Source organism: Amblyraja radiata, chromosome 22, assembly GCF_010909765.2.
Source record: "Amblyraja radiata isolate CabotCenter1 chromosome 22, sAmbRad1.1.pri, whole genome shotgun sequence".
Classification (NCBI taxonomy): Eukaryota; Metazoa; Chordata; class Chondrichthyes; order Rajiformes; family Rajidae; genus Amblyraja; species Amblyraja radiata.
This window is the reverse complement of record NC_045977.1, coordinates 12,768,057-12,783,165: the sequence shown is the minus strand read 5'-3', so window position 1 is coordinate 12,783,165 and position 15,109 is coordinate 12,768,057. Positions and strand designations below refer to the sequence as shown.

Genomic DNA, 15,109 nt, shown 5'->3' with positions numbered 1-15,109 from the left:
AGGCAGCATGTCTGGAGGAAATGAATAGGTGACATTTCAAGTCAAGGGTTAAGAAGTCTATATTTGGTTCCAGTAGTTTCTGAAAATGTGTGTATGTCAAAGCCAAATTGTTATGTTGTTTTAACCATGTTTACCTGATATCACATTGAAAGTTCCATCATTCAGAAGTCCTGCCTCTATTCAGAATCTGCACAGCTAATACTTCAACATTTCAAACTATCAAACTGTCTGAAGAAGGGTCTTGGCCTGAAACGTCACCTATTCCTTTTCTCCAGAGAGGCTGCCTGACCCGTTGAGTTACTCCAGCTTTTTGTGTCTGTCCAAGGTTTGAAGAGATATGGGCTAGGCAAGTGGGACTCCCTAAGTTAAGCAACTTGGTCAGTAAAGACCAGTTGAGTGAAGGACCTGTTTCCATGCTGTATAACTCTATGCTGACCCCATCTTTGATAATATGAGCCGACCAAGGACATTCAATAATACGTTTTCCTCTTTCCACGTCAGTGATGAACAACGTGAGATGTTTGCACTTTAGTAATGATATGTGCCACCTTCCGAGCTATTTCAGAGCAGTGCTTTGCTAGTAGGTCTGAAGATCGCAATGAGGGTGAACCTTTATGCCTCTGGATACCTCCAGCCTAGAGAGAAGGATATCTTCAACCCCACAGTTTTCTCGTTCCCCGTGTACACTTCCAAAGGGAGTCAATTGTCAACCATTCTTCTTTGCCAAGTTGCAGAGCATGGAGTGAACATGCAGTTTCATCAGGATTGGACAATTCTGAGAAATGGAGGGTGCCAGTGACTGTACTCTATGAGTTGGAAGTAGGTTTAGACTCCACTATCATTGGAAAAAGACTCTGAATATTCACCTTATCTGTGCCCCTCATGATTTTATATAGCTCTCAGCCTCCTACGCTACAGGGGGAAAAGCCCTAATGTATCCATCTCTGTTTATAACTAAAAGCCTCTAGTTCCAGTAACATTCCCATGAACCTTTTCTGCACCCTTTCCAGCTTAATGATGTGCTTCCTACAGCTCGGTGACCAGAACTGCACACAACCCTCCGTGAAGTTTCATCAATATCCTGGACAGTTGTCATGCCCTGACTGATGTATGCAAGGGTGCCAAACATCATCTTGTTCTCTGTTCTACAACTCTGCAGGCCCTGATATTCACTACGCAAGCCCTTCCCAAAATACAACACCTCACACTGAGTTAGTTTCCATCTGCCAATCCTTGGCGCATCTTCCCAGCTAATCTAGATTCTGCTATAAGTGTAGGTAACCTTTTTCACTGTCCACTCTACCATCAGGTTTGGTGTCAATTCTGGTAAAAGAAATGTTGGAGGGCAGAGCTCTAGACTATTGTGAGAGTTTGCAAGCACCTTTGAACAATGACATTCACAGGCCTAACAACAGCAGCCTGATCTTACATGATATCAATCTGAGCATCAGAGACTGCTATATGGTTGGGTCAAATGTCCTAATGGATTTGTTCATTATTCTAACCCTGCAATAGATATGTTCCAAGTTTTGCGCATTGCCTGTGCTAAACTGATGCTGTCTTCTCCACACTCCCTGGTATTCAATGCAATCTTCCTGAAAGGCTTCTCAAGAGTATTGGACATGACTAGGCATCCACTTCCCTGCCATTAGTTGTAAAATACTGAAATAATCAAGGGACAGTTCAATGAAAACATAAAACTACTTGAACCACACTTTAATTCATCTAATTAGAACAAATTGGCAATCAGTTACCTTCATAATTTGTTGCCATTTATCCTTGATGCCAAGATCAATACACATAAAAACAAAATTTGTAAATGGAGCCACAATGGATAGCAAACTATCACACCTTTGATTCCAGTCTATGAATCATGCAATGAACAATATTTTTCATGTTTGTAACACTCCCACATAATGTCCCTATCAAGTCCACTGTTTAGTTCTCTTTCCCTCAAAGTCCTGAGGCAGATGATGAACCCTGTCTCAAACTGCTACAGTCCTTGGCGCAAGATTTATTGCAGTCTTTCCAACCCATTTCGGGAGGCAATTATGAATTATGAAGCAACAAGCTCGGTCAGGTAAGGATAGCAGATTTCCTGCCCCCATGCAAAAAGGAGTAGTTTAGTTTAGTTTAGAGATAGGCCCTTCAGCCCATCACGTGCATGCCACCCGGCAACCCCCGTACACTTGCACTATCCTACACATTCGAGGGACAATTTACAATTCATACCAAAGTCAAATGAACCTACAAACCTGTACATCTTTGGAATGTGGGAGGAAACTGGAGCACCCGGGGAAAACCCCACATGGTCAGGGGGAGAAGATACAAACTCTGTTTGTATCTTCTCCCTGATACAGACAGCACCCGCAGTCAAGATCGAACCTGGGCACTGTGAGGCAGCAACTCTACCTCTGTACTGCTGGGAAAACTCAGTGGATCAGACAACATCCCAGGAGGGGAATGGGCTGTCAACAATTTAGGCATCAAGATGAATGGTCTCGATCTGAAAAGTCAACTGTCCATTTACCCTCCACAGATGCTGGCTGACCCGCTTATTTATTAAAGATTCCAGAATTTGCAATCTCTTGTGCCTCCAGTTTTCTTTCCCTACAGGATTGTAATGAACCAGGCTGGTCTTAAAAAATACTGGTTAACATTGATGAAAATGTCTTATTAAATCCAGATTTAATTACCACTAATTTAAATTCTCACCTGCCACAATGGAATTTGAATGCATGTCCAATTAATCCCAGCTCAGCAAATTAATCACTTTACTACAAAATTCATGTAGCTGTAGCAAAAAGAAACAGTTGACCAGCCAGAAATAGCGGCTAGTCAAACAGTCTCCATCGGAAATACTCAAGAGTAGAAGCAATGAACGGCAGATGCTGGTTTATACCAAAGATAGACACAAAGTGCTGGAGTAACCCAGCAGGTCAAGCAGCATCTCTGGAGAAAACGAATAGGTGACGTTTCTGGTCGGGGCCCTTCTTCAGACTCAGTACGGAAATATGGTTGATATTTAAATACCCTCGGAAATCACCAGCAAGACCAGCAGCATAACCAACTATGGACCAGTCTCACCCTGGCCACTCCCTCTTCTCTCCTCTCCCATCAGGCAAGAGGTACAGAAGTGTGAAAACACACAACTCCAGATTCAGGGACAGTCTGAAGAAGGGTCTCGACCCGAAACGCTGCCCATTCTTTCTCTCCTGTCTGACCCGCTGAGTCACTCCAGCATTTTGTGGTTACCTTTGATTTAAACCAGCATCTGCAGTTCTTTCCTACACAGTTTCTTCCCTGCTGTTATCAGGCAACTAAACCATCCCACCAACAACTAGGCAGTGGTCCTAAGCTACTATCTACCTCATTGAAGCCGCTTGGACTATCTTTAATCGGACTCCACTGGACTTTATCTTGCGCTAACCATTTTTCCCTTTATCATGTATCTCCGATATTCTCCGAAATGCTCAGCTGTCGAGCAGCATTAACGGTGACAAGATCCTGATGAGAGGTCATTGGCCTGAAACGTTGACTCTGTTTCTCTCCACAGATGTTGCTTTACCTGCTGAGTACTTACAAAAGAAAAGTTTTAAATTGGATTCCCAGCATCTGCTGTGCCTTGCATTCATGTCCGACAAAGTATAAACCATAATTCAGCAAATTTAATCCACCCGCCTCATCCAAATTGAACCCAGTTGGGTGAAAAGGACGAGGCATGATAACAAACCGTGGTTAGTCAAGCCAACCACTGTAAAAAACTATAAACCTACATTGAAATGTATATAGATGCTTCCAAGATGGCTCCAACCCAGGGGACTATTTGTGTGTTAGCCACAGAAGCAGATCTACAAACTCATATTACAATCGCTCCACACTCTTAAATCTCCACACACTGTAAATGGCTCGAATCTAATCATGTATTGTCGTTCTGCTGGCTGGATAGCATGCAACAAAAGCTTTTCATTGTACCTCGGTACACGTGACAACAAACTAAACTAAACTAAACTAAACATACGTGTACAATCTTTTAGGCTTTCTGAGAAGCAAAGAAAAGCCGGTAAGCTTATGATGATATGGGGATCAGGTTTGGCACGGGTTAAGAAGAAGATTGTGTGTTGGCTAAAATACTAGCATGGACTATTTTGGGCCAAATGGCCAGCTTCTCCACTGTAAAATGCATGCAATGCTTTGATAGTCTGTGCATCTGGTGTGTGAATAAACATAACAGGATCTCAGAATCTGTCTCCCTTCACATGAATAAAACCCTCTCGCTTCAATTTCACAGCTTGACATTGTCTCAACCTTTTCCTGTGTTACGGGATCCATTCATTTAAAAACAAAATCCATGCAGAGGCATTTGAGTTTCACATCAAGTACACAGCAAGATAACAACAATCACGGGAATATATACAACAATCTTAATCTTATACATCCCTTCGATCAATAAAGCTGTATTAAATGCATTTGCAAATAAAATTAAATATAACATATTAAAAGACATTTCGACTGGTATATGGATAGGAAATGTTTAGAAGTATATGGGCCAAACACAGGCAGGTGGGACTAGCATAGGCAAGTTGGACCTAAGGGCCTGTTTGCAAGGTATATGACTCTTTGTTCATATACATATAACATACAGACAGATACGTCAGCATTACTGAGTTGAAGTGCTAAATCATCCAGTAAATTGGAACTGGATTTGTTCAGTGGTTTAATTCCTGATTTCTACCCCTTCAAATAAATGTGGTGTCAGAAGGAACCGCACATGCTGCTCGCCTCAGCCCTGCCTCATCATTCTCTGACCAGTCTGACTATCCTCCTGATTAAATTTTATCTCTGTATGCTTCGTTGTCACCTTCCCCTAGCTAACCATGATCTATTCTACATTTTCCTTGGGCTTCATCCCCTTTGGTCTCCCGGTTTCACACCTCAACCTTCCATATCTCTGTGTCTCCCTTTTCCATGACTCTCAGTCTGAAGAAGGGTCTCGACCCGAAACGTCACCCATTCTTTCTATCCAGAGACGCTGCTTGTCCCGCTGAAATAAATGTAGTGAATGTGTTAAGGGCCCGTCCCACTGTACGAGCTAATTCAGGAGTTCTCCCGAGTTTCCCCTGATTCAAACTCGGAGAATTACGGTAATAGCCGCTCGTAGGTACTCGGGGCTCTCGTGGACATTTTTCAACATGTTGAAAAATCTTCACGAGTCTTCACGAGCTTACCGCGTTTCCTGAGTACCTGCCGTTAGCGTTACGAGCCACTAAGAGACGTCCCGAGCTCCGACGTACCCGCTACATACATTCTACGTGCTTACGACGAGTTTGATTTTTTAAAACTCGGGAGAGCTCTTGAATTACCTCGTACAGTGGGACAGGCCCTTTATGGTGATCAATTACATGTTTATAGAGATATAAACAGCCACACGCTACACAACTTGAATGGCCACAAAGAGAGAGAGGGAAAGAAAATAGTGGGAGAGAAAGAGTGAGAAGGAGAGAGCATCTATTATTATTCTCTGAACTAGCAGCATTTGTGACAACTATATTCTGAGACTGATCCACTGCAGAGCAATACTGTCACAGTTAAGAAGCTGATAAGGCAGTGCTGTTGACGACTTCCTAGGGTGAGTTTGAATAAATGAACTATAGCGTGAAACTCTCTTAGTCATGTGTTAAATGGCTGGAAGAATATTGGTCCTAGATTGTACTTATCTCCCAACACTACGGCTCTCTTCACTTCAAAATAATGAATATAAGGGATCCTATCCAACCACTGACCTAATCTGTTACCTGTTCAGTGCAAAGATAGACACAAAGTGCTGGTGTAACCCAGCGGGTCAGGCAGCATCTCTGGAGAAAGCCTGCCCTTCCCATTCCCATACTGACCTTTCTGTCCGGGGCCTCCGCCATTACCAGAGTGAGGTCACATGCAAATTGGAGGAACAGCACCTCATATTTCACTCGGGGAGCTTACAACCCAGTGTTGTAAACATTGAATTATCTAGTTTTAAGTAGCTTCTACTTACATCCCTCCCCTCCCCCCTTGCCCCCTTCCTCCACCCTAGTCGTTTTATCAGTTGCACAGTTCTCCACATTGTTTTCCCTCTTGAGATCACACCTTCCTCAGCCGACAGTGGGCTTACCAGGCACCGCCATTCCTGAGGTCATTTGTTGGACTTTTCCCGCCTCCAGCCCTTCACCTCCACCCCCAACGCTCAGTCTGAAGAATGGTCTCGACCCGAAACGTCACCTATTCCTTTTCTCCAGAGGCGCTGCCTGACCTGCTGAGTTCCTCCAGCACTTTGTGTCTATCTTTGGTATAAACCAGCAACTGCAGTTCTTTGTTTCTACCTGTTCAGTGCATGTGGTCAAAGAATCATGAATGGTTAAGCTCACATTTTGATATAAGAAATATTTAGTGCCTTCTACACAGAAAAAAAGACGTACCCTAACTGGACCATCATTAAGGGGCATGGGTAAAGTACACTATTTAAGTAGCTGAAGAACTGCACTGTCCTCGTTGGGCAAATGGATGCCACTCTCTCCTGCAGCATCATGGTATACTCTGCTCTCAAGGAGCAACTATTCTCTGGAGAGTAGTAGACAGTTGTAGAGGCACCAAACGCGGTGACCAAATGGGTTACTTTATTCACGAATAAAAGGTTTGTTATACATGCACGTTGGTCCTCTATCTAACATAAAGTTGTTGTTGCTGCTGCGAGGCTGTTGCCTCGTGGGCTCGAGCTGAGCCCCTGCTGAGGTGGAAGGACACTCACCCCGAGAGAGAAGAGAGCTGGTCAGCTCGAAGTAAGAGAGAGAGAGAGAGAGAGTTGTCCCATGGTTCATTATGTATCCCGGGACACACCCCTGTACCCCGTGACAACTCCTCCCTGCCATTGCCCAGTCATGTGACCGACTGCTGAGGGTTCGTGTGGCTAGTGGCCCAACCATCGGGTGCCGCCACAATGTCTAGATTTTCAATGTGCAAATGAGGAGTTAAATGAAGTTAACACAAGTCGATGGCACCTGCGAGAGAACCTTCTCAGCCTTTGTAGGGGGTGCAGAATAATATACTGTGTAAGTTTATATTGGCCAGATCGTTATAACACAGTAGTTAAAATCCCTTCAATCACTTGCATTAACCGCGCATAAATGGGACCGGCTGCACATTGCACTGTTGCCCGAAATGTTGTTCAATTGACTTCATTTTATCTGCCTGTTTAACACAGGTAAGGGAGGAGCAATGTCTACCATCTCTCTGGGATGTCCTCATTTTTTTGGCAGCATTTTTTTTAACCAATCTCCCCCACTGCATAAAAATCTGACAGTGAAGGTGAATCAGACTCAGTGCGGAACGCTGTTCTCGGCGCCTGGTTTCCAGGCCTGATTCATATTAATTGGGGAAGGTTCCAGCAACTGCCGGACTTGCAGCGGCAGTGTGCAAACATTGATTTCAGGCCAAGCAAATAAGGGCACTCACAGGTAGAGCAGTGTGAAGTAGGGATGGAGAGCGATATATATACATAGAGTCAGAGAGTCATACAGCGTGGAAACATGCCCTTCAGCCTAACTTGTCCAACCCGACCAAAATATCCCATCTACACTAGTCCCACCTGCTTGCGTTTGGCTCATATCCCTCCATGTACATGTCTAACTGTTTCTTAAATGTTGCGATAGTACCTGCCTCAATTACCTCCTACACACACACCATACACTCGTTTCATACACCCACTGCCCTTTATGTGAAAAAGGTATCCTACAGGTTCCTATTAAATCTTCCCCCTCACCTTGAACATATGTCCTCTGGTTCTTAATTCCCCTACTATGGACAAGAGACTCTGTGCAACTACCCGATCTATTCCTCTCATGATTTTGTACAACTCTATAAGGTCATCTCTCATCCTCCTGCGCTCCAAGGAATAGCTCTTAGCATAGGTAACATCTCCCTATAGCTCAGGCCCTCGAGTACTGGCACCATCCTCGTAAATCCTGGCAACATCCTCGTAAAGGTAGCAAATACATTTTAATTTATTCATTTTTGGGATGTGGCCAGCATTTATTGCCGTTTAGTCGTCTGTTTGAACATATTTGCTTGCTGGGCAATTTCATAGTCAACCATACTTTTATGCATCTGTAGTCACATATCAGCCAGATAAACACTAGACAATAGACAATAGCCAGTAGGTGCAGGAGTAGGCCATTCGACCCTTCGAGCCAGCACCGCCATGCACTGTGATCATGGCTGATCATCAACAATCAGTAGCCTGTTCCTGCCTTCTCGCCATTTCCCCTGACTCCGCTATCTTTAAGAGCTCAATCTAACTCTCTCTTGAAAGCTTTCAGAGAATTGGCCTCCAATGCCTTCTGAGGCAGAGAATTCCACAGATTCACAACCCTCTGTGTGAAAAAGTTTTTCCTCATCTCCGTTCTGAATGGCCTACCCCATATTCTTAAACTGGGGCCCCTGGTTCTGGACTCCACCAACATCGGGAACATGTTTCCTGCCTCAAGCGTGTCCAAACCCTTAATAATCTTATATGTTTCAAAAAGATCTCCTCTCATCCTTCTAAATTCCAGAATATACAAGATCATGTAAGGATGGCAGATTTGCTCCCCAAAAGCTGTTAGTGGCCTGGATGTTTTGTTTTACAACAATTCCCTAGTTTCATAATCATTGTTATAAAATCAACTTTCTTTTATTTCTTGAATTTTGTGAAATGAGAGTGGTGGATGGGAAGAGGTTGTGGAGAGTGGTGGGATACATCTTCTCATGGCCCCATAGCAATCACTTTTTGTATTATTTTCTAACAGAGTAATTGGGAGTAATCCTACAACTTATCCAATCATTAAAACATGCAAAATGTCAGTTTTAGTTGCCTTAAAAAATACACAAAACAACATTTCCTTAGCATTATTTATCTTTCAGTCAGCATCTCTAAACATGATTATCTGGTCATTGTTGCAATGTTTTTTGTCCATCTTAGTGCCCAGATTAGCTGCCGTGTTTCCTCCATGATTAACTAAACTTCAAAAGCACTTATTTAGTTCTGAAACACTCGAGAACATCCGGAGTTTACCAATGGCACTGCATAACTCTGAATCAATCTTTCAAGACAAAAAAATATTACTTACCTCCAGCCCCTCCAACACAAGATCCCAGATTAATGAGCCACTAAATTTTCTGAGAAATAGCTGCAATAATATTTAGCTCCCCAACCCCTTACTGGCATTAAAAAAAATCATAAAAATGTCTAAGCTGAGATCTTACTCCTAGTTCTTTCTAATTACAGTGTGTAAACAGGCCCTTCAGCCCAACTTACCCACACCGACCTACATGTCCCATCTCCACTAGTCCCACCTGTGTCTGTTTGTCCAATATCACTCTAAACCTGTACTATCCATGTGTCTGTCTAAATGTTTCTTAAACCTTGCGATAATGCCCACCTCAACTACCTCCTCTGGCAGCTCCTTCCATACATCCACCTTGTACAATTGTACAGAGCCCTAGTGAGACCACACCCGGAGTATTGTGTGCAGTTTTGGTCCCCTAATTTGAGGAAGGACATTCTTGCTGTTGAGGGAGTGCAGCGTAGGTTTACAAGGTTAATTCCCGGGATGGCGGGATTGTCATATGCTGAGAGAATGGAGCAGCTGGGCTTGTACACTCTGGAGTTTAGAAGGATGAGAGGATATCTAATTGAAACATATAAGATTGTTAAGGGTTTGGACAGGAAGGCATGTTTCCGATGTTGGGGGAGTCCAGAACCAGGGGCCACAGTTTAAGAATAAGGAGTAAGCCATTTAGAACGGAGACGAGGAAACACTCTTTCTCACAGAGAGTGGTGAGTCTGTGGAATTCTCTGCCTCAGAGGGTGGTGGAGGCAGGTTCTCTGGATTCTTTCAAGACAGAGCTAGATAGGGCTCTTAAAAATAGTGGAGTTAGGGGATATGGGGAGAAGGCAGGAACGGGGTACTGATTGGGGATGATCAGTCATGATCACATTGAATGTCGGTGCTGGCTCGAAGGGCCGAATGGCCTACTCCTGCACCTATTGTCTATTGTCTATTGTCCCGTTGTGTAAAAAAGTTACCCCTCAGGTTCCTATTAAATCTTTCCCCCTCACCTTAAACCTATGTCCTCTGGTTCTCGATTCCCCTACTCTGGGCAAGAGACACTGTGCGTCTACCTGATCTATTCTTCTCGTGATTTAGTACACCTCTATAAGATCATCCCTCATCCACCTGCCCTCCAAGGAATAAGAGTCCGAGGTTATACATCTGAGGGTTATTAAAAAAACTATGACAAAGTTCTGTAATAATAGTGCAATGGAACATCACTTAACTGCAACCCCCATACAAGGGCCAGACACATTAACTCGATGATCGTACATCAAACACAGTCCATCAGAAATCAACATTTTCAAATAGATTTTACTATGGTGTAAAAAGTAACAAGAAAACATATCTTCTAAAAAGCTTCACATTCAGTTATCCGATCTCAAAAGTGGTTCCAATTCTCTATGTAACAGTGGGGAACACGCCTGCAACTCTACAGATGCTGTGTAGTTCTGGAAGAAATTTTTCAAATTTAGACTTTGACTGAATTTTCAAGAGCAAAGATTCGACACCTGCTGAGAAACTGAAATAAAACCAGGAAGCCGCTGAAACACTCAACGGGTAAGGTCACATATGTGCAGATGAAAGTGGGGATAACATTTCAATGCATTATTCTTTCAGTTTAAAGTATCAGAGGTGATGGGTACAGCAGATGGCTAAAATCACAAAAGATTTGGAATCCATATCTGAAAAGAAATTAAAAAGCTCCGCTATATTTGAAAATCTATGTTCATTTAAAAAAAAGATCTTTCTGGCTGAAAAAAACTAATTTCATGGTTCTAAACTTTGGACAGATTTATTGTCAATTTTTGCTCTGTATATTCTAATATCTACAGACCACTATAAACTCTCCCATCTTGGTTTAATATCTCAAGCCTGTACTTCAGAGAAATTACTTCTCTCGATGGAGCTTCGTAGTGAGGAGGAATAATTTCACCAAAAGAATAAAAGAGGCAAGGAATATTCAACAGATTCTCACGAGTCCATGGGTAATATACATACCGTCACCGACAAATTGGAGGAGGGCTAAGTCAATCTGCCGCTTCCAGGGCGAGCTTTTCTGCAAAGCTATCCCATAGCCGGTGGTAGAGAACACATATCCACTGCCGATCGTGACCAGCTTGCAACCTTCATCTCTCCCAGCCATGTAATTCAGCACTGCTGCATCATAAATGAACGCATCCAACTTTCTAAAATAAAAGAAATGAAATGACTGTAAACAGCACCATTAGGTTTGACAGCAGTATCGTCCTGCACAGATCAGGCACAACTGCTGCCCACTCAAATTTTGTTTAAAACCCAACTTGCAATACACAAATTCTTACTGCATATTTATTAATGATTGAAATCATCCTTGCTATATTTTCTAACTTGATAGAGAGATTTTACCAATATTCTATGGGATGAGGTTCCTTGGAACAGGTACTATCGCAACGTACACATGCCATTCCAACGCTTAAGAAACATTTAGACAGGGACATGGATGGAGTAGGTTTAGAGGGATATTATTATTATTATTATATGGACCAAAAGCAGACAGGTGGGACTAGTTTAGATGGGGCATGTTGGTCGGTGTGGGCAAGTTGGGCCAATGGGCCTGTTGCCATGTTGTTTGACTCCATGACTCTATAACGATTGTAAAGACAGTGCCCCAAAAGCACCATACTTCCAAGTATTAACTTGGAGTGACTACAATTACAAGTTAATACTTGCAAGCACAGGAGTTTTTTTTATCTTGTGAATTAGATTAGAATAACAACTTCAAATAGGTTTCACCCTCAATGTGGGCTAAATGAAAATAGGACAGTTAAAAGCTCAAGAGACTGAATCAAGGAGTGGTGGATACATCACATGGCATGATCCAAGTTTTCATTATTATTGTGAAGTTTTCCTGAATCTCATAACTACATACGAATGTCTATCTTGCCACCTCAATAATAGCTCCACTGAAGTTGACATAATTTATATAGGTTTCAGACTCTCTCGGGAACCGGGCTGTTTGGCCCAACAGGTGCTTAATTGGTGTTTTTGCTCTATTCATGCTTTTCTCCCTCTCTGCTACATCGATCAACAAATCTTTCTATACCTTACTTTATCATCTAGAATGCACCTTTGCTATTTACTTCAACTACACTTTGAGGAATCAAGTTCCGCATTCTAACCAAACTCTTGGATTTAATTAGTGACTGCTTTCTCTATACATACAGTATATACATCCCCAATGGTAGGTAAAGGCTATATTAGAAAATAGACACAAAATGCTGGAGTAACTCAGCGGGACAGGCAGCATCTCTGGAGAGAAGGAATGGGTGATGCTTCGGGTCGTAGCCTTTCTTCAGACTGACCCGAAACGTCGCCAATTCCTTCTCTCCCGAGATGCTGCTGCCTGTCCCGCTGAGTTACTCCAGCATTTTGTGTATATCGTTGGTTTAAACCAGCATCTGCAGTTCCTTGCTATACTAGAAACATCCTTTACAAAATCTTGAATACCTCCAGCAAATACTTCCAGCCAGTTGCAAAAGTTATTATTATGGCGAATGATGAGAAAAATCACTCTCTCCCCACCTTGATCCCCATATGTGAAATTTCCAAGTGATCATTTCAGTCTATTTCTGCCCCTCTGCTGTCCTATATCCATCTTGGAAAGAGAAAATGCCTACTTGGAATGCTAGGCTGAGTTACTTCATTGGTAAGTAGTCAATGCAAGCAAATCTCAAGTATGGAGAAGTAGAATTCAACTTGGAGCTGCTAAAATGTAAAAGGTTTGGCATTTCTGACTAGGGACGAACTGCTGCACCTTATCTTGTCCGACCCACTGGTGAATCTCACTTTTGCATCTCCCAGCTTTTCAGTCTATGCACCACACAACTCTTCCACTCAAGTTGCTGGTCAATATCACAAGTAAAAAATCAATGTCATATGGGTAAATTAGGACAGAAGATTTAAATTGAAAATACCTCAGCATGCTTTGATCAAGTTATTCTAACCCCTTTAAAGTTGAAGGTAGACACAAAATCACTTCCCTCTGGAAGGCGACTCCGGACCGTCAAAGCTGCCACAGCCAGACATAAAAACAGTTTTTATCCACGAGTAGTTGCTCTACTCAACAGCCAAAAATCTGTAGCCTCCCTTTGATCTGGTATTTTGTTGGTTCACATGCTTGATCAATGGTGTTTTATCATTAATGTTTTATTATTATTAATGTTTAGTGTTTTCTGAGTCATTCGTAACTGTCACTGTATGTCATGCTGTTACTTGTGGGCGGAGCACCAAGGCAAATTCCTTGTATGTGAATACTTGGCCAATAAACTTCCTTACTTACTTACTTAAAATGCTGGATTAACTCAGCGGGACAGGCAGCATCTCTGGAGAGAAGGAATGGGTGACGTTTTGGGTAAAGCCTTTTTCAGACTGATAAATACTGTAAGTCATATTACCTCAAAATTCTTAGTAGTGAATGATTAATGGCTGAGTTAATTGCTTACGGTTTACATAAAACTCCAAGAACTTGATAGTAGTTTAACGAATGGGGAATAGCAAGTAATTATTTCATCATTCTCAGGGTAAATTAATTAGACAGCTATTTCCTGCTCTGGATATGATGATGTGTTTATATTAAGGTTCTATTTTTCAGTCTCATCATTTATGGAAAGGAAAGGAAAGTGCAAATACTTTTCTAGCAGATAAAAAAAAATAGTTTTGGAGTTTATTTTGATCTTCAGGAGAGAATACCGGAAATCTTTTGTTGAACTGTTACAGAATTTCGCAATAAGATTTTTTTAGATCATAATAAATCAACACATTTTTAGTTAAAGTGTCAATATCAGAAAATTTGGCCAGAAAAGGTTGTTGCCGAATGGTGCCCCTTATACAGTGAGTGTGATGTTGAGAAGAGGAGCTTTACAGAAAATTATGAGTCTGCTTTTGCAGTAATGAATGGTCTGTCAGCAAATGACACACTCAGAAATTGTATGTTCTTATTCACCCATTCCACTTGATTTCATTAGTGGTCCATTAATTTAGTGGATCATTAATTGCAGAGATAAACAAGCAAGTGCCTAGACTGTTTATAAACGGGAACCTCAGACTCCTCAATGTTATTCTCATTCTGACATCACTTATTCCCTTGTCTCTGCTTCTACAGTTTACCTCGCTGCTGTCACCTCATTTGTCAGCATAATTGTCAGCATAAATTTTACAAGAGGGACAGAGACTGTGGGAATAGATTTAAAGCGACTGCAATTGTCACTGGTAAGTCATAAGGCCATAAGGAATAGGAGTAGAATTAGGCCATTTGGCCCATCGTCCACTCCGCCATTCAATCACGGCTGATCTATCTCTCCCTCTCAACCCCATTCACCTGCCATCTCCCCATAACCTCTGACACCTGTGCTAATCAAGAATCTATCTATCTGTGCCTTAAAAATATCCACTGACTTGGGCGCACAGCCTTCTGTGGGAAAGAATTCCACAGATTCACCACCCTCTGACTAAAGAAATTGCTCCTCATCTCCTTCCTAAAATAATGTCCTTTAATTCTGAGGCTATGACCTCTAGTCCTACACTCTCCCACTAGTGGAAACATCCTCTCCACATCCACTCTATCCAAGCCTTTCACTATTCTGTATGTTTCAATGAGGTCCCCCCTCATTCTTCTAAACTCCAGCGAGGACAGGCCCAGTGCCGATAAACGCTTGAAGAAGGGTCTCGACCCGAAACATCACCCATTCTTTCTCTCCAAAGATGCTGCCTGTCCCGCTGAGTTACTCCAGCATTTTGTGTCTTCCTTTGTGTTAACCTCTGGATGTAAAGAGTTACATAGCTGCTACCTGTAATTTTTTTATCTTCCAATCCATTTAGTTTATTGAGGTAATTTCTTTGGATAACATTGTGCAGTCTGGAAAAAGGACCCGACCCGACCCGACCCAAAATGTATCCATATCCTTCAGAGATGCTGCCTGACCCACTGAGTTGCTCTAACGCTTTGT

General features: G+C 42.3%; 1 protein-coding gene across 3 annotated transcripts in view; it reads right to left on the bottom strand.

The window, feature by feature from the left end:
• Window positions 1-15,109, bottom strand: part of grin2a (glutamate ionotropic receptor NMDA type subunit 2A) — a 266,902-nt gene that overhangs the window by 29,455 nt on the left and 222,338 nt on the right. For all 3 annotated transcript variants that reach the window (XM_033040431.1, XM_033040432.1, XM_033040433.1), the window contains exon 12: window positions 11,124-11,311. In XM_033040431.1, coding sequence (XP_032896322.1) covers window positions 11,124-11,311 — 188 coding nt within the window. The remainder of the gene's footprint in view (window positions 1-11,123; window positions 11,312-15,109) is intronic.